The sequence below is a fragment of the Mobula birostris genome, chromosome 15 (assembly GCF_030028105.1).
Source record: "Mobula birostris isolate sMobBir1 chromosome 15, sMobBir1.hap1, whole genome shotgun sequence".
In the NCBI taxonomy this organism is placed as follows: domain Eukaryota; kingdom Metazoa; phylum Chordata; class Chondrichthyes; order Myliobatiformes; family Myliobatidae; genus Mobula; species Mobula birostris.
The window spans coordinates 54,849,625-54,870,552 of NC_092384.1; the positions used below are offsets into that span (position 1 = coordinate 54,849,625).

A 20,928-nucleotide genomic window follows, 5' to 3' on the forward strand; every position below is an offset into this window, starting at 1 on the left:
ATACACTCAATGTAGAAAACTGTTTTAAAATAGCTGCAGTGAAACTTGTGCTATGTCTCAGCAACAGCAGAGGTAGAGCTAATTATCCCATTACTGTGTCAATACATCCATTTAACAGAGTTGTGTCAGCGCCACTGCGATGGGTGAGCTCATCAGTGGAAGGTGAAAACCTCTGTGCTGTACAGATCTGTCTAATGCCTCTTACTACACAATCTTTAATACATCATTGACCAGACAAAACCAAGAGCTGACCTTGTCCAACTTACAGTAAATTAATAACAACAAGATCTTTATTTATAGCACAGAAGTTCTGCAACTGTGAATGGCATTTCCTAATTTCAAAAACTTCAATTCCTACGAAGAGTCACCAATTTAAATTCAGTTTATGGTTTCATGCTTTTTACAAAAAGGTAAATTTATTCTCCACCTGATGTCCTCCACCAGCCCTGAAGCTCTTCCTTACTTTCCAGGCTTTGTTTCCCACAGTAATGAATTTCTACCATCACATAATCCTCCATCTAGTGGTAGGGCTGAGAACTAGAGGATCCCATCCACTGGAGCATGCGTCATTTGGATTAATTGTTACACTTAGGATCCAGAACTCCTCTGCAACCAAGGTACTGCTTGATGAAAAGTGAATTCTGGCACTATCCCTAGCATTAAGTATTTATTGGCTCTGGACCTGTACTTGCTGGAATTTAGAAGAATGAGGAGGGATTTCACTGAAACCTATCAAATATTGAAAAGCCTAGATAGAGTGGATGTGGAGAGGATGTTTCCTATGTGGGGGGAGTCTAGGACCAGAGGGCACACCCTCAGAATACAAGGACATCTCTTTAGAACAGAGGTGAGGAGGAATTTCTTTAGCCAGAGGGTGCTGAATGTGTGGAATTCATTGCCACAGATGGCTGCGGAGGTTAACTCATTGAGTATATTTCAAGCAGAGGTTGATAGTTTCTTGATTAATGAGGGCACCTCAGTTGATGGGCAGAGGGCAGGAGTATGGGGTTGAGACGGATAATAAAACAGGTATGATAGAATGGTGCAGCAGACTCGATGGGCTGAAAGGCCTAACTTTGTTCTTGTGTTTTATGGTTATATGCTTATTAAAAATGCAAATCTGTCAGTAGAATCAGCCAAAAAAAATAACTGCACCAGAGGATTATTATGATAAAAATTAACCCTAGCATGACATTTACAAGCGTAGAACTATCTCTGCTGAAGAAAGCAGGCAATTATAAACAAAGCCAGCCCTGAGTAAAGCAGATTCAAAGGCTACACAACCTATTCCTGCTTTCTTTTCTTCTGTTTATTGACTACAGCTCAGCATTCAACACAATCATACCCTCAGTTCTAATTTAAAAACTCCAAAACCTAGGCCTCTGTACTTCCCTCTGCAACTGGATCCTTGACTTCCTCATCAGGAGACCACAGTCAATGCAGATTGGAAGTAACATCTCTTCGCTGACAATGAACACTGGTGCACCTCAAGAATGTGTGCTTGGCCCACTGCTCTACTCTTACACCCACGACTGTGTTGCTAGGCACAGCTCAAATGCCATCTACAAATTTGCTGATGACACAACTATTGTTGGCAGAATTTCAGATGGTGACAAGGAGCGAGATAGTGAGTGGGGTCACAGCAACAACCATGCACTCAACTCCAAGGAACTGATTGTGGACTTCAGGAAGGGGAAGTCGAGGGAACACATACCAGTCCTCATCAAGGGGTCAGAAATGGAAAGAACGAGCAATTTCAAGTTTCTGGGTGTCAGCATCTCTGAGGAGCTATCCTGGGCCCAACATATTGATGCAATTACAAAGAAGGCACAACATCGGCAATTTTTTATTCGGAGTTTGAGGAGAGTTGGTACGGCACCAAAGGCACTTGCAAATTTCTACATATGTACCATGGAGAGCATTCTAACCTCTGGAATGGAGGGGGCCACTGCACAGGATCAGAAAAAGCTGCAGATTCAGCCAGCTCCATCATGAGTACTAGACCCCCGCCCCCCGCCCCCCCCCCCCCCAGCATCGCGGACACCTTCAAATGTCGATGCTTCAAAAAGGCAGCATCCATCATTAAGGACCTCCATTACCCAGGACATGGCCTCTTTTCATTGCTGCCTCAAGGAGGAGGTAGAGAAGCCTGAAGACACACATTCTTCATTTCAGGAACAGATTCTTCCCGTCTGCCGCCTGATTTCTGAATGGACAATGAACCTATGAACACTTCCTCAGTATTTTGTTTTCCCTCTCTTTTTGCACTACTTATTTACTTTATTCTTATTGTGATTTATAGTTTTTATTACTATGTATTGTAATGTACCACTGCTGCAAAGCAACACATTTCACGACAAATGCCAGGGATGTGAGACCTGATTTGGATTCTAATTCTCTTTCAAAAAGAATTAGGAAAGTGTGTCTTTGCCACATTGCTTATGACCAATGAATGATTTTCTTCAAAAGAGCAGGAGCTGATCTGTTACTTAGTCCAAAGACTTTAATCTTCAGTCATCTGATAGGAAGTCTAAGAGATGACAGACCAAGGTTGATTCACCTTCAACTTTCCCATTCAGCAAGTCCCTATTCTCAAGATACCCTGTGCTACTTCAGAAGTCATTGAGAAATCCACTAGATTTCATAGTGCTAAAGGACCTTTATCAAATGGGTGCACTGCTGTCATCTGAACCTTCAACTGTTCTAAGCCAACAGTATGATCACACTCGTATCTAAGCCGGCCTACAGGCGTTCTCTACAATAATGGTGCCCGGACTTACTGTTAGATTTAGATTCCTTTAATATCAGAGAATGTATATAGTATACAACCTGAAATTCGTACTCCTCACGGCATTATTTATTGAGATACAGTGTGGAGTAGGCCCTTCCGGCCCTTTGAGCCACACCACCCAACAAACCCCCAATTTAATCCTCGCCTAATCACAGGACAATTCACAATGACCAATTAACCTACGGCTTTGGACCGTAGGAAGAAACTGGAGCACCCAGAGAAAACTTACATGGTCATGGGGAGAGTGTACAAACTCCCTGCAGGCAGCAGCAGGAATTGAACCAGTGTCACCCTTACAGTAAAGCGTTTTGCTAACTACCATGCTACCGTGCCACCCATATATTGTGTTTCAAATGCTGGATCCATGCAGGTTAATACTAGGCACTTAATAATATATTTCAATTTAATCTAGCCCAGTACTACGAGAAAATGTTGGCTTCAGTTCCAAGTATATTTTATGGGAGTTGTGATCATCTTGTCAACACACAATGAGTCTTGCTTTTGGACACCTTCACTGATCTTGTAGAAATTTAATGAAGTGAGATTTTTTGTACTGTTGGCTCTGCATTTACCTGCTGATTACAGCACACATAGTTATTTATTTGCTCATGAGGTTCCTGCCAAATTAGCTGATGTACAGTGGCATGCAAAAATTTGGACACCCCGGTCAAAATTTCTGTTACTGTGAATAGCTAAGCGAGTAAAGATGAACTGATTTCCAAAAGGTACAAAGTTAAAGATGACACATTTATTTAATATTTTAAGAAAACATTTTCATTTCCACCTTTTACAATTTCAAAATAGCAAAAAAGGAAAAAGGCCCGAAGCAAAAGTTTGAGCACCCTGTATAGCAGTACTTAGTAACACCCCCTTTGGCAAGTATCACGGCTTGTAAATGCTTTTTGTAGCCAGCTAAGAGTCTTTCAATTCTTGTTTGGGGGATTTTCGCCCAATCTTCCTTGCAAAAGGCTTCTAGTTCTGTGAGATTCTTGGGCCGTCTTGCATGCACTGCTCTTTTGAGGTCTATCCACAGATCCTCGATGTTTAGGTCAGGGGACTGTGAGGGCCATGGCAAAATCTTCAGCTTGCACCTCTTGAAGTAGTCCATTGTGGATTTTGAGGTGTGTTTAGGTTCATTATCCTGTTGTAGAAGCCATCCTCTTTTCAGCTTCGGCTTTTTTTTACAGACTGTGTGATGTTTGCTTCCAGAATTTGCTGGTATTTAATTGAATTCATTCTTCCCTCTCCCAGTAAATGTTCCCCGTGCCACTGGCTGCAACACAAGCCCAAAGCATGATCAATCCACCCCCATGCTTAACAGTTGGAGAGAGGTTCTTTTCATGAAATTTTGCACCTTTTTTTCTCCAAACATACCTTTGCTCAATGAATTTTAACTTCATCAGTCCACAGGACTTGTTTCCAAAATGCATCAGGCTTGTTTAGATGTTCCTTTGAACCTTTTGAATAGAACTTTTTGGCCGCAATGAGCAAAGGTATGTTTGGGGGGAAAAAGGGTGCAGAATCTCATGAAAAGAACACCTCTCCAATTGTTAAGCACAGGGGTGGATCGATCATGCTTTGGGCTTGTGTTCCAGCCAGTGGCACAGGGAACATTTCACTGGTAGTGGGAAGAATGAATTCAATTAAATACCAGCAAATTCTGGAAGCAAACATCACACCGTCTGTAAAAAAGCTGAAGATGAAAAGAGGATGGCTTCTACAACAGGATAATGAACCTAAACACACCCCAAAATCCACAATGGACTACCTCAAGAGGCACAAGCTGAAGGTTTTGCCATGGCCCTCACAGTCCCCTGACCGAGAATCTGTGGATAGACCTCGAAAGAGCAGTGCATGCAAGACGGCCCAAGAACCTTACAGAACTAGAAGCCTTTTGCAAGGAAGAATGGGCGAAAATCCCCCAAACAAGAATTGAAAGACTCTTAGCTGGCTACAAAAAGCGTTTACAAGCTGTGATACTTGCCGAAGGGGGTGTTACTAAGTACTGCCATGCAGGGTGCCCAAACTTTTGCTTCGGGCTCTTTTCTTTTTTTGTTATTTTCAAACTGTAAAAGATGGAAATAAAAAAGTTTTCTTGCTTAAAATATTGAAGAAATGTGTCATCTTTAACCTTATGCCTTTTGGAAATCAGTTCATCTTTTACTCGCTTAGCTATTCACAGTAACAGAAATTTTGACCGGGGTGCCCAAACTTTTGCATGCCACTGTATATGTATATGTGAAAAGCAACTAATGTATGACGAACATGGCAGATTTTCTTGTTGGCAACACAGAGGGTGGTTGTTGGAAGACAACTTTGAATTCAAAGACTCTTTGCAGTTGTTTACGACATTTGTCATTTCCTGGCAGATTGTGAACACAATTCGGCATGTTTGCACTTATCAAAAGGCTTAGAACACTGGAGGCCTACAAATTGAAAAGCTTAGAAGGTACGTTCTTACCAAAGCAATTGGCTGAAGTAAAATGCTTAGAATTGTTTGGTGGAGAAGAATCCTAAACTATAAACTAGACCAGAGAGCCAAGAGAGAAATTGGTGAAAAGGAGATGGAAGTAACATAGGATGCATAGAATGGATGTTGAAAAATCAATCTTCAGTGATCACTCAGTAAAGCAGTAGGCATAATCGAAGACCCTATCCACCCCAGACATTATCTCTTCTCCCCTCTCTCATCGGGCAGAAGATACAATAAAAACACGTAGACAAGGCTCAAGGACATACCTCGCCCTTATAAACTATCAAATGATTCCCTAGTATGATAAGAAGGACTCTTGACCTCCCAATCTACCTCGTTATGACCTTATTGTCCACCCGCACTGCATCTCCTCTGTAGATGTTACACTTTAGTCTGCATTCTCTTACTCGTACTACCTCAACGTACTGTGTAACAAGTTGATCTGTACGCAAGACAAGCTTCTTATTAAATCTTGGATCATGTGTCAAGAAACCTAAATCTAAACAATTTAGGAAGAGTGAAAGAGACAGTTCTGAAAAGACACTTTTGAAGAACAGCAGAGAAAAAGATGAAAGCATGTAACTATATGGGGTACTGTCATCACACTACAGACCTTATACGCTATTCGAATCAATGGAAAGGATTAAATTAGGGGGCAAATTAGAGGGAGTCACAATGGAGCAGTTAGCTCAAAACTGTATTGGACACTGCCCGGGAACAGATTTTAAGCCTTCGGTCTTTTTTCCCCACCATGTACTTAGCAAATTTCCCCTTAAACACATCCATGCCATGATTTTTGAAAGCAAGTTCGACATCGCTATCACTCTTTGGAAAAGACATTTCATCTGGATTTGTTGTTGAATTTATTTGGGACTCGCTCATACCTATGCAACCATAGACCATAAGATAAAGGTCCAGAATTAGCCCATTGAGTCAGAATTAGCCCATTGAGTCAGAATTAGCCCATTAAATATACATACAGACTTGGCCTCCACAGCTGCCTGTGGCAAAGAATTCCACAGAGTCACCACGCTCTGGCTAAAGAAACTCCTCCTCATTTCTGTTCTAAAAGGACACCCCTCTATTCTGAGGCTGTGTCCCAGGTTTGTTTTCTCTTGCAAGTGGAAACATCACTTTTTAAATCTATCCCTTCAAACTTTTCCATAACCAAAAAGATATCGATCAGATCATCTCGCGATCTTCAGGAAAGAATCACATCTTTTTTATTTTATAATACAGAGCGATCACAACTGGGCAGAATCCCCAGAAGTAGTCTGTTGGAAGTTTAATTCCAGAATCAACAAAATCTTTTGTCTTCAGGACTTGTCAAAACATTTTATGACTTTAATATGACTTCACTACTTTAAGTGACTTTTATTTGTGTCATTAGATCCTTTTGGGACTTATTACCTGAGGAATATTTGACCTTCATTTCTTTTTACCAAACTACACTGCATTCCATTGTTATATGGGTGACTCATCCATGTAAGAGAGAAACAAAACACAGAGCAACTTTATCAGAACACACCAAGTCTGCACAAGTTTCTTAAACTTTGGATTTGAACCTACCACCTGCCATTTAATACTCCCAAACCAACAGAATGTATGATGAAGCAAGGAAGAGCTTTTCAATAGTTTGTGAATTGAAGGGTTAAATAAATAGCGAAATCCTGTTCTGCAGCTAATGCCCATTGAAGGCATCTCCAATGTGAATCTGACAGAGAAAGAAGTCCTGCCAAATTCAACAGTGCTCATGTGAAATTGAAGTTCTATAGAAACAAACAGGCCAACATACAAATTATGAGCAAAAATGAAGCAATATTTTTTCCCACACTTTTTTTTCTTGCACACATGTAGAAATGCACATGCGTGGGAAACTAAGATGGGTTACCGCAGCTCTCCAAGGCAGAGTAAGTAAAAAAGAACGTGAAAAAGAGAGAGAACTAAAGAGACTAAACACAGGGATATTCATTTGCTGGCATATTTTCCAGTGAAATATTTATAAATGGTAAGTTGTCTAGAAATCTAAAAAATTTGTACTATTTCCAAACATTTAAGACACTAATATTACACGTTTTGTGAAAAGTATACAGTTGCTATCTGTATGGGTTTAATTCACCTGGTTTGTATAAAAGTTTCAAAAATTTGTTTTACTTTGTGCGGCTGAACTACAACTGCAGTAACAATGAAGGATTTGTAAGTGAGAGGAAGAGGTAGCTTCAGGTGACTATTAACATAACGTGGATTTCCCACTTCCCCCTCCATTTTCAATCAATATTTCTTATGATATATCAGCATGCACAAATGGAGTCTGTGGTTTAAAACATTTATTCATGTTTTAGTGCTATTAGAAACTCAGAAGCTACAAATTTACGAAGAATAGGTTCTGATTATTAGTTCTGCAGGTATGGAAAAGGGAGAACAAGCGCTAAATTCTTGAGGATTTAAATAAGGATTGAGAAGGAACTAGATTGTAATTTGGATATACGCAATCACCAGAATAACTCTTCCCAAGTGGTTAATAAAATATAAAGATAGGTTGGCATATTGAATGGATTTCTCACAAGGCATTTCTCTGGTCAAGAGCATTAGCTTTAACAGAGTATGTTCTTTTTAAAGCAAATACTGTCAACAGTTCTTGCTATACTATTTTTATTCCATGGAATATGTATTCAGTTTTAGAACACTATGTTCATTCCCATATTTGGATAAAGCAGAATATGCTTAAAATCTCAGTAGTCATTTTTCTTTCACCCACTCATAAGAAACAATTGCTAAATGTTCCCTTAGCAACCAGCTGGTTACTAATGAACCTAACTATATTAACCTTGCAGTCATTTAAATTACAGAAGAAATTATAAGTCTTTTTGATTTACCAACTCATCACTTATATTCTTATTTTCTATCTTATTCTGTGTAATGCTACAGCCTAATGATTTTTGTTGTATTTACTCTGGGACTCGAGTCATTTGGTTAAGCATGGTTACAGAGCAATTATCACTTTAAAGGGACCTAATGCCTCTCCAATTTTTGTCTCATTATACCCTTCTACATCTATACATATGGTTTACTCTGAGGGCTTGAATGAGTAGAGAAGGGTCAAATAAGGACAACCTCAAAGATACTGCCAATGTTCCTGTCCATCTATCCGTGCCAGTGTTGAAATGCTTCTCCAACAAAATCTATTCACTAAATATATCTGTCTCACTCAAATTAACAGGAGATTGCTTCATTGGCCTGGGTTTTGATATACTGACAAAGCATTGCTATTTGTTCTTGACCTTAAAGAAATCAGACCCTAAAACTTCAGAGGAATCTCTGCTATACTTCTCTCACTTCCAGAAGTCAAGAACCTTCTGCAGGCATCTGTGGAAAGTAGCTACAATGATATCATTAAACTGGCAGCATAGCCAGTCATATACAACAGGAAAACTATCAAATTTTCATCCAATTCTAGAACTATTTAACAAAATCAAACTAGGGATTACAACATTCAAATATATACAGGTGAACCTGAAATATGAAACAACTAAAGTTTATTATAGTCATAGACTCTATGATTCTACAACACTTTATGATCTTAAATTCACTAAATTCTGACATTTTTTTTGATAATTTTCAGAATTGATGAGGTCGGTCAACAGTATTCATGGTCTACTACGCTGCTAAATCAAAGCTCAAAGTTCAAAGTATGTACATATCACCATATACATTTTCATGCGTGCACTCACAGCAGAACAAAGAAACACGATAGTATCAATGAAAAACTATCACAAAGGCTGACAAACACCCACTGTGCAAAAGAAGACAAACCGTGCAAATACAAAAAAAGTGATAATAATAAATAAGTAAATAAATAATATTGAGAACATGAGTTGTAGAGGCCTTGAAAGTGAGTCCATATTTGTGGAATCTGTTCAGAGCTGATGCCACCAGAACATCAGACATCATTTAACAAAAATACAAGAAATTCTGCAGATGCTGGAAATCCAAAGCAACACAGATAAAATGCTGGAAGAACTCAGCAGGTCAGCCAGCATTCGTGGAAATGAATAAAGAGTCGATGTTTCAGGCCGAGATCTTCTTCAAGACTGGGAAGGAAGGGGGAAGGTGCCAGAATAAAAAGGTGGGAGGTGGGAAGGGAGGATAGCTGGAAAGTGACAGGTGAAGTCAGGCAGGTGGAAAAGGTAACGGGCTGGAGAGGAAATCTGATAGAAGAAAAGAGTGGACATTAGGATAAATAGACAACAGACAACAGGTGCAGGAGTATGCTATTTGGCCCTTTGAGCCAGCACTGCCATTCACTGCGATCATGGCTGATCATCCACAATCAGCACCCAGTTCCTGCCTTCTCCCCATATTCCTTGACTCCGTTATCTTTAAGTGCTCCATCTAATTCTTTCTTGAAAGCATCCAGAGAATTGGCCTCCACTGCCCTCTGAGGCAGAGCATTCCACAGATCCACAACTCTCTGGGTGAAAAAGTTTTTCCGCAACTCCGTTCTAAATGGCCTACCACTAATTCTTAAACTGTGGCCTCTGGTTCTGGACTCCCCCAACATCGGGAACATGTTTTCTGCCTCTAGCATGTCCAATCCCTTAATAATCTTACATGTTTCAATCAGGTCCCCTCTCATCCTTCTAGATTCCAGTGTATACAAGCCCAGTCGCTCCTACCTTTCAACATATGACAGTCCCGCCATCCCGGGAATTAACCTCGTGAAACTACGCTGCGCTCCCTCAATAGCAAGAATGTCCCTCCTCAAATTTGGAGACCAAAACTGTACATAATACTCCAGGTGTGGTCTTACCTGTACAACTGCAGAAGGACCTCTTTGCTCCTATACTCAACTCCCCTTGTTCTGAAAGGGAAGGAGGAGGGAACTCGAGGGGAGGTGATAGGCAGGTGAGAAGAGGTAAGAGGCCTGAGTGGGCAACAGAAGAAGAGGGGAGGGAGAGGAAAACATTTTTACTGTAAAGAGAAATCAATATTCGTGTCATCAGGTATTCTGTCTACCCTGACAGAATACAAGGTGTTGTTCCCCTATCCTGAGGGTGGCCTCATCCTGATACAAGTGGAGGCCATGTCAGAGCAGGAACGGGAATTGGAATTAATATGTTCGGCTACTGGGAAGCTCTGCTTTTGGTGGACCGAGTGGAGATACTCGATGAAGCGGTCCCCCAATTTACGACAGATCACAATGACATAAAGGAGGCTGCATCGGGCGTACTGGATACAATAGACAACCCCGGAAGGTTCGTAGGTGAAGCATTTTCTCACCTGTAAGGACTGTCTGGGAACTTGAATGGCGGTGAGCGAGGAGGTGATGGGCAGGTGAGCAGTTTGTCTGCTTGCAATGATAAATGCCAGCAGGGAGATTAGTTGGGAGAGACAAAAGGACAAGGGAGCGATCCTGGCAGAAAGTGGAACATGAGGGAGGGTGGGGAGGTAAAGATGTGTTGATTTATTTATTGAGATACAGCACAGATCAGGCCTTTCCAGCCCTTTGAGGCACACCGCCCAATGACCCCAATTTAACCCTAGCACTATCACAGGACAACTCACAATGACCAACTAAACTACCAATGGTATGTCTTTGGACTGTGGGAGGAAACTACAGCACCCAAAGGAAACCCACACAGTCATGGGGAGAACATACAAACTCCTTACAGGCAGCAGGGGAAATTGAACCCGGGTTGCTGGTATCGTAAAGGGTTGTGCTAACCCCTGTGCTATTATGTGGCCCCTATCCCTGTAACCATGCTAGAAAAGGGAATCGCATTTTTGCAGAACACAGGGTGGGAAGATGAGAATACAGTCAAGGTGGGAATTGGTAGGAATCGTGCGAATCAGTAGGTTCATAAAGGATGACAGTCGACAGTTTGTCTCCAGATATGGAGACAGAGATTGAGAAAGGAGGTGGAGTTGTCAGAAATGGACCAAGTGAATTAAAGGGCAGGGTGAAGTTGGAGGCAAAGTTGATGAAATTGGTGAGATCAGCACGGGTGCATAAAGCAGCACAATTGCAGTCGTCAATGTAGTGCAGGAAGAGTGGGGGGGGGCGCGTTACCAGGGAAGGCTCAAAACATGGGCTGCTCCACGTAGCCAACAAAAGGCAGTCATAGCTGGGTCCTATGCCAGTGCTCTTGGCTCATTTAAGATTGGGATACACAAATACATTGAAATCTACCTAGAAGTTAAATGGTGGCATGGCAGCAGAGTTAGGCAATTTGGTCCATTGAATCTGCTCCTGCATTCCATTATGGCTGATTTATTATCCCTCTCAACCCCATTCCCCTGCCTTCTCCCCAAAACCTCCAACAGCCTTACTAATCAAGAAACCATCAAACTCCACTTCAACTACTGTATACCTACGACTTGGTGTCCACACCCATCTGTGGCAATGAATTCCACAAGTTCACTACCTTCTGTCTAAAGAAATTCCTCTTCATCTCTGTTCTGAAGGGACATCCTTGTATTCTGAAGCTGTGCCCTCTGGTCCTAGACTCCCCCACTATAGGAAACATCCTTTCCATGTCCAAACTATTACCAATATTCAATAGGTTTCAATGAGATATCCCTCATTTTTGTAAACTCCAGTAAGTATAGGCCCAGCGATATCAAATGCTCCTCATACATTTCCAGAAACTTGTTTTGGACCCTCTCCAATGCCAGTACATCCTTTCTTAAGTAAGAGGCTCAAAACTGCTCACAATACTCCAAATGTGGTTTGACCAATGCCCTATAAAGCCTCAGCATTACACACTTGCTTTTATAGTCTAAGTGAATGCTTAGACTGCATTTGCCTTCCTTACTACTGACCCAACCCGCAAGTTAACCTTTAGGGAATCCTCATAAAGACTCCTAAGCCTCTTGGTACCTCTGATTTCTGAATTTGCTCCCTGTTTTGAAAATAGTCTATGCTTTGATTCCTTCTTCAAAAGTGCCTGGCCATACACTTGTCTACACTGAACATAGAAATCCCAGGGCATCTGTATAACTTGCTGTTTCTTAAAGTTTGTCAACTGCAGCATTAAACGCTGCGTCAGGACAAGTTCCGACCAGAATTGAGAATAATAGTGTTACTGATATCATACATCTAACAATGTATGCATTCCAATTCATATGAGAATTAAATAGATGTTAAAAATTAGTTACAGCGATCAATTTTTAATTATTGTGAAGAAACACGGGTTATACAAGCCCATGCAATAACACATTGGCACTAATCACGTAAACTTCTACAGGCGTCTACATTAAAATGTAATTAACTCTTTGTACTCTTGCTAAGACATAGCAACATTTATTACCTCAATTCAAAAAACATTGATAAGCCACCCAAAAGTATAATTATTATTTCAATCAAATGTGTATGTGTAATAAATCAAAGTACACAGGTTTGAAAGCCCACGAGTATTAAACAGTTACCAAAACTGCATGAAACCACTAAGAATAAAGTTGTTACAAAGTCAAAGTATTTTAGATGTTATTACAATTTGGATTATTCTGCGACCATCTATATATCTGTATAATTTTTTACATTATGCCTAATTAAACCAAGGAGCACCTGAGCCCAATTTTGCAACCTCTTTTTGCTTTCTTTTTCCCCTATTTTGGAACTGTGCCAGCTTTACCACAGGGGAACTGGAAACCCCACCAAGCAACATTGGTCCTATTTTCCAGAAGCCCTATTACCAAGAGATTCTTTCTAACAATACCACTGAAAATAAAACAAGAATCCAGATCCTACCACGAGCTCAATGGCAGATGTCATGAGATTCAATGCAATGCGTTAAAATATGCTCGGGCACTATGATCTTTTTAATCACTTTGCAGGAGATTACATTTAATGTATTATAATGTGCTCTGGCAGGAATCCAAGTCCAATATTCTTGTAAGAGCATGTTAATAATACAGGACCATGGCTCATTCTCCCCCTACTGAGAGCTACTGTAGCAAACAGGGGGAAAGCGCTGCGATTATCAGAGGGAAAATTTTTTGAATCTATAAAAAAATGAAGTAGTGTATAATTTTTGAGTTGCTATGTAATGGAATTGGTGGGATAGGGAATCAAAATGCTACAGTGAGGACAGAGCTGTGTTTTTAAATAGTATTATGGACCATATTACTTTTTCCAATAAATTTATGTTCTCTTGTTTTGAAACCTTAACTCCTGGCAAACTCTGCCCCCAACCAACACTTCCAAAATGGATTTTTAATTGTACTGACCTGCTCTAGTCCAATACAGCTTCTATATTCTGTTTTTTTTACTAAATACAACATTACCACAACAGTCACCAACCAAGGACAAATTTTAACTGTGCCTTGGTTAAAGTTTAAAAAAAACAGCAAACAAACAAGTACTTGACTGATAGAACTGGGGGCTATATGGCCAATTTGTGATTTCTTATGAAATTTACTTTTTGGCAAATAAAACAGCTAATTATTAGGAGAGTGTCACTAAATCATTGGGTGAAGTGTTATCTTGATTACAATGAAGGGTGGGATGAAACATCCAGCTTAAGATATAGTTCAAAAGCCTTGCCCAGGCACACATAACAAATATTTTAAATCTGAAAATATTCAAGCACTGTACAGCAGTTCCTTATTAAAATAAACTATCAATGCTTGGTAAACTTTCTATGAATTATTTCTAACCCAAGATTAGACTATAAGAGCTTATGATTTGTGCAGTATATTAGGAATACACATTACATCGTGATTGTGGCTTCTTGGTTGTAGCATTATAGTGCCAGACGTTCAATTAGAGACCTTGACTCTGAAACCTAGCTTCTACGTATTTAACTGGTCCTCAGCCAATCCCTTTGATGGTACGTGGTACACCCTGTCGTACACAGTGCTCCATCCTGGGACAAATGATAGAAATAATGGGTAATATTTCAGCCTGGACTGCTTTACCTCAAATTATTCGAAGTACTAGAGCTGCCAGCTGCTTATACTCTTCTTGCCCTGATGCACTCCCATGTGTAAGCACCAAGCAGTTTAACAGGAGGCAATAGTTGCTGAGACAAAAACCTAGAATCCATGTCATATAGCACAGAAAATTGTCCACCCATACAGAATAGTTAGCCTTGGCACAATAATAGTCTTATCCCGTCCGATGGTATCCAGCTCAACTCACAAGACAAAGGCACCATACTAACAACGAACAAGCAGGTGTCGCCATTTTAACTTCAACTAATTCTTTTCAAGTGTGATACCAATTCAAGAGTCTCTTCTTTCAGGTAAAGGTATGTCTTTAATGGTTGCTCCAGTTTGCAAATCAACAATAAACAGAGTAAAACAAACTATCAGGTCTTTTATTTCAAAGCAGTTTGTGGAACCTTGATGTTGTCACCTAGGGTGCTACATATATATGCTTTAGAACAGTGACTTAATGCTGGAATTATTTCATTATTGGTGAAGTACTTAGATGAAAGATTTTATATTGCTTATTGCAGAGATATTTCAATCGATAACAAACAACATTTGTACAAGAGCAAATATCCAAATTATTTGCTGGTCCTAGATAATTCTGCTTTCTGCATGAAACTATACACTGTGCGACATGGAGAATAATAAATAAGCATCTTTACTGCTACCTTGGTATTTAGTAGAAAATATATTCATATGTGTGACTCATTATAGATTACAGTTTATAGAAGTCTGTATATGACCTCTCACTCTCTTTATTCCTATAGTAAAATGTCCTTAAAATTATTGGTTTGAGAGTGATTTCTAAAATCTACCTTATACAGAAACTTGTGGAATTGAGGTAGTGTTTGTAAGTCTACACTTATTGATCATTTCCATTTCTCTGATGATGATGATGGTAATTTCCTTTACAGGGCTTCCCTGGCCTATGACATTTGAGTCAGTTTAGGTGAGATACAGTAGCTATGGCAGATTCCCTTCCTGAAATTTCATTTTAAATAAACTAAAATGCAATATAATGTATGGCTCTCCCATAGACCTCAATGAAGCTGAAGTATTTTCAGTTTGTTATATGGCCATACTCATTTCCTGCTTCCCCAAAGTTTTCGTGTGTGTGTGTGTGTGTGTGTGTGTGTGTGTGTATATGTGTGTGTGTGTGTGTGTGTGTGTATATGTGTGTGTGTGTGTGTGTATATGTGTGTGTGTGTGTGGGGGGGGGGGGGAAGTAATATCTCTATTTTTAAAAACATTTCTTGTGTCAGAACCAGCCAGTCCTGATGAAAGGTCATCGGTCTGTTAAGTTGACTCTCTGTACTCTCTGTTGAAGCACAGTTCAAACTTTGTTTTTTTTTGTTCTCTCTCCTCATTCATCTCCACTACTTACACCCCTTCCAGAGTGCTGTTAACAAGCCTTCTATCACCTGGTGACAACATCAATGTGTCATCAGTTTCTCTTGACGTATATCCTATCATTCAGACATTCTGTTTACTCCATCCTCCACCCCCATTTTGCCACAATTAAAATATACTTGCTTTCTTACTTATTACAACACAGAGGGTCATCAGGTCTGAGCCACCACACAGTGGAGCAATCTCATCAGTTTCATTCTCCCTCTTCATATTTCCTTATAACTCTGCAAATTATTCTCTCTCATATGCCCATCAACTCTTCTTTAATTCTTTTCCCATGTAATTACACCAACGGATAATTTGAAAAAAAAATGAATTAAACTATAGCATGCCTCTGGGATGCAGGAAGAAACTGGAGCACTCAGTGAAAACCAACACAATCAAAGTGAAAATGTACCAACTCCAAACAGATTGCAACTGAAAGAATGGTTCTTAACCCCCTCCGTCACTATGTCACTCATTGTGACACAGATTCTAAACTTTCCTGATTCTGATTAAAGTTCATCAACCTGAAATATGAACTCTATTTTTTCTCTCCACAGTTGCTGCCTGACTGGCTGAGTATTTCTAGCATTTTAATTTTTTTTTGTTTCTGTATTGCAGATTCTTCTTTTCATTAATGACAAATATATTGACAAGGACGTTGAGGTAACTTTTCAATCCTGTGATTTTTAAATGCTAAGACTCGCCCACAGACCAGTATAAGAGAAAAGTGTGTCTGATCTCTAATATCCCAGCTGTACTTGGAAATTTAATTACTTTGGAAGAACATGGGCGCTTGTTAAATGCAGATACACTTAAAAAAAAAGTTAATGATATAAAGAGATGCCATGGATTTGGCGAAGATGTCCAAGGTAATAATGATAATTTAACAAAATATGCAGAGAAAGTCTTCTATTAGATGAACATTTTCTTTTCCCACAGTAGCTCATGAGGCAAATATGAAATCTTGTAATTCTCTCAAACGTTTTTTTTTAAATCCTTAAGAGAGGAATACTAACATAACAAGGAGGTGAAGCACACCAAGTACAATTTTACATTCACAGAAGGTAAACTATGCTGTACTGAAACTTGCTGTAAAGCCCTTTGTTTGTTTAGTTACTTAGAAACGTAGAAAACCTACAGCACAATACTTCAGCCCACAAAGTTGTGCCAAATATGTCCCTACTTTAGAAACTACTAGGCTTACCCATAGCCCTCTTTTATTATTTATTACTTTTATTTAGAGATACAGTACAGAACAGGCCTTTGAGCCCAATGAACCACATCGCCCAGCAACCCACCTACTTAACCATAGCCTAATCACAGGAACATTTACAATGGCCATTTAACCTACAATGGTACATCTTTGGAATGTGGGAGGAAACTGGAGCACCCAGAGGAATCCATGCATTCCCATGAAAACTTTATACACAGGATGTCAGAATTGAACTCTGAACTCCAACATCCCGAGCTCTAATAGGGTCTTGCTAACTGCTACGTTATCGTGGCAGCCCATATGCATATCCAAGGGGTTAAAATTATTAAAATGTAAACAAATAACAGTGACAATGGAACAGGCTGAAGTGGGCTGTCCAAGTTACTTTTTCCTTGAAAGCTCACACACGAGTATTTTATTTACTGACAGGCCAACTCCAACCATTCTCCACTCTTCATAAATATTGAGAAATACCAAAGTGTAGGGAGGTACTTTCTCAATATTTGCAGACATGTATAAATATCTGGTTGGTCTTTTTTCAGTCAAACTTTTCATGTTCATATAAAACAGCCATTATAAAACTGGCAACAGCACTGGATTGCCAGAGACTGAGGCCCGTTAACTGGTGAATGTACTTTCACCCAAGAAAAGCTGTTGAATGGCATCAATTACAGTCTTGTGCCATAAATTATTCAAACTCAAATTACATGGCATTGTAAAAGTGGATTAGAGCCCGTAGATCAGGTTCATCTCTGATTGGTAGGGCTGGGATTGTTTGCTCAAGGCTACTATCTAAACAGGTCAAAGAGACGCAAAGACCCTTAATAGAATTGCTTCTAATTATTATACTGCATCAATAATCTTTCATTACCAACTCATTCCATTTTATTCCTATGCAGATGAAACATGTAAATATGAAATCTCCAACCACCCCCCTTCCTTTTACACGTTACTGAGAACTCTACTAACTAACATAGCAAGTGATACATGAATGTTGCTTTTTAAATAATATACAAATTACAGTGCCACCCAGTCTCATAATCAAATTTCACATTAAAATTAATGGGCAACTTGTTGATAAAGGAAAGTCAGCCTAATTTACTGGAGACATTTTCGGAGAAAATCTCAGTTACATTACAAAAACTGGTTTCAACATTTTTTTTTATAAATCGACAGCTTTTGATGTCATCTTTAAAACATAACAGTTTTTTTTAAAACCTTTGTTATTTTCACTTTATTTCCTGTCTGTCCATATGGCCAATTTAGATTAAACTGTACAATAGAGGTCAATGTATCCCTTTTTTAATACTGATTTTGGTTTACATCACTGCTATTAATTTATAGACCATAACATCTCATGTTTTTATGAGAAGTGCAATATCTTACTTCATTCTGAATTTATACTGTATAAATTAAAATGCAACCATGGACATGTTCTAGAACAGTTATCACAAGAAAAGCTTTGGAAACTTGCTCAATTCAAGGACAAGGCCTATCAAACCGAATGTTCACTTCTCAGTGAAAACAACCACCTAATGACTTTACTCTCTGTGATTTGTAAACAGGTGCTTGAAAAGCATTTCCTGAGCGATTGAAACAGATGTATTTATATATCAATAGTCATAAAAATTTAAGTGGAAAATACTTGAAATAATGAAGTTATTATCTATTACCTAGTGCAGGTGCAAGTGTTGATACTGCATTTGTTGGGTCCATTTGGAATCCACCCAGCATAAACTGTGTGTCAGTTGCATTTTCCAGCTTTAGGCCCGGGAGGTTCATGTTCTGGGCCAGGTAGTACTGGTAAAGCTCGGCCTCTGCGGGTGCCAGGTTGCTGAGGCCTAAGTGCCTGTTGTGCTGGATCTGGTTCATGTTCTGCTGGAGCAGCATCATGTTGTGCATGTGCTTCTCGCTGGTCATGTGAATGCGCAGGTTCCTGGCTACATTCGTTTCATAGTCACACACCTCGCACCGCCAAGTGGGCTTGGTTTTTGGTTTGGTGGGCGAGGAAGCCCCGCACGAGCTCATACTAGCGGCAGCAGCGGCCGCGGCCGCCACCGCTGCTCCAGCAGAGTGGCTAAAAACTTGGTCGCCTCCGCCATTCTGTAAGTTCTGCATGTTATTGAGATGCTTGTCGGACTGCATATGAATACTGAGATTGCCTTTGGTTGTAGTGGAGTAGTTACACACCTCACATCGGAAAGGCTTGTAACCACATGTATAACTCTCGCCCCGGGCTAACCGAGGGTGAGGTTGCCCAGATTTGCAATATGCACATGAGCCACCGGATTCGGGGTGCTTTTCCTTCATGTGGGCCTCCAGCGTCTGCTGGTACTTGTAGTGCCAGTTGCACTTTGGACACTTCAAGGTCTTGCACGAGTTCCGAGAATGCATCATGGTCATGTGCCCGCCAAGGGACCGGGAGGAACCCAGGACCGTGTCGCACTTCGGACACTCAACGGTGCTTCCAGATGAGCATTCCCCACCCCCCAGGTTGCAGGGAGTGCTGGCATGCTGGTGATGGGAGGCATAGTTTCCTTCCTCGCCATCGACAGGTTCATTTGGTTCAGGAGCTGTGGCACTGTCTTTATTGGCACTTTCATCTACAAAGTCCGTCCTATTACTCTCAGCATTACCGACACAGCTGTCGCCGCTTGCACTGTCGTTTGACAAGCTCACTGCATTCCTCCCATTTGCACCATCGAAAACAACAAAGGAAGAAGTAGAAGAAGAAGAGGTGCCCCTCGGAGAAGGGTTCAGCACATTAGGCATTAAAGGAGATTTAGAAATGCTTTGGTTTGAGAGAGTGAGTTCCTTGTTGCTACATGCATCAGCCTCAGGGTCTTCCTGGGGCTCATCATCATCCTCATCTGACTCATTTGGGAACAGTTCTTTGCACTCCTCATCTTCCTCTGCTTGCTCAGCAGAGTCCGCCTTTTCCATGAGGCTACTGTCAGCGCTAAACTCTCCACTGGCTTTTTTCTTCTCAATTTCCATCCCCAAATCCTTGCTCTCTGACGTTTTGGTCGGCCCGGAAGCAAGGTGGCCCAGAGGGACTGAGGTAATTGGGGTCTTTAGGGCTGAGCTCGTCAACCCTCCAAGATTCAACAGAGCACTTTGTGCCAGCGGGATTGAATGAGGCTGCTCAGATGCACTCGCATTACTTTCAGAGTCTTTTAATAAAGCCAAACCAGCCTGGACAGCCTCATCACCATCAACATGGATTCCACTGAAAGTACCGTAGAAATTCTGACCAGGGCCAATGAGGTTAGCTGTGGAAACTAAAGGGTTTTGAAAGTTTTTGTTTTTTGGTTCCAGAAAGCTTATAAGAGGTTCCTTGTCTTTGCCTATCCCTTGGATGATAGCAGACACGTTCTTATTACTTAAGAGCTTGTGCTCCTCTTCACTAAGGGTCATTCGGTGGTCATGCACAGCATGCGTTACAAATGACCTCACATATCCAAAAGACAACTTGCACAAAAAACACATTAAAATCGGCTTTCGTTTGCCATAGAGCACGAAACTGTCAAACTTAGATAAGTCCACATTGTTAGGGACATCTTTGGATACACAAGAGTTTTTGGCAGAGCCATCACTGTTCAGGTAATCCTTGTTGCTTTTGTGTCGCACATCAAAAACACGGAAAGTGTGCAAGACAGGACTGATGCCTGTCAGTGCTGAGGTATTTGGGAATGCCTGGTCAGAACCAAACCACTTCCCAAAAGATGAGGCTATGTGAAAAGTGTTGATGATCTGTGGATAGACAGAAACGGATGCTGCAGAGGTGGACTCCCCTTGCTTATTCCCAGCGTTGGACATAGAGTTCATGAACAATGCTGGGAGAACACTACTGCCACTGGGCCCTCCAGATTGGATACTTTGCATTAACTGGTTCACATTCTCTACAATGTAGGCAGAGCCATCTGGCTGATAGACAATCTCCCCAACCAGGTTCTCCACATCGCTCTCCTCTGCCTCGCTCATTTCACTGTCACTTTCCTCCTGGAGGAGCTGAGGATGCGAGTTCGGGCAATGGTGTTCCATGTACTTTTGTAAACTTGAGAAAGAGGATGAACACTCGTTGCAGCTGATCTCCTTGGTAGACAACGTGCTGTGTGGAAC

At 40.6% G+C, this 20,928-nt stretch overlaps 1 protein-coding gene across 1 annotated transcript in view; it reads right to left on the bottom strand.

Moving 5' to 3' along the window:
• zfhx3b (zinc finger homeobox 3b) overlaps window positions 1–20,928 on the bottom strand; it is a 452,880-nt gene that overhangs the window by 303,481 nt on the left and 128,471 nt on the right. The window contains exon 2 of the mRNA XM_072279832.1: window positions 18,480–20,928. This exon is cut by the window's right edge and continues 247 nt beyond it. Within this exon, the coding sequence (XP_072135933.1) occupies window positions 18,480–20,928 (2,449 nt within the window). The remainder of the gene's footprint in view (window positions 1–18,479) is intronic.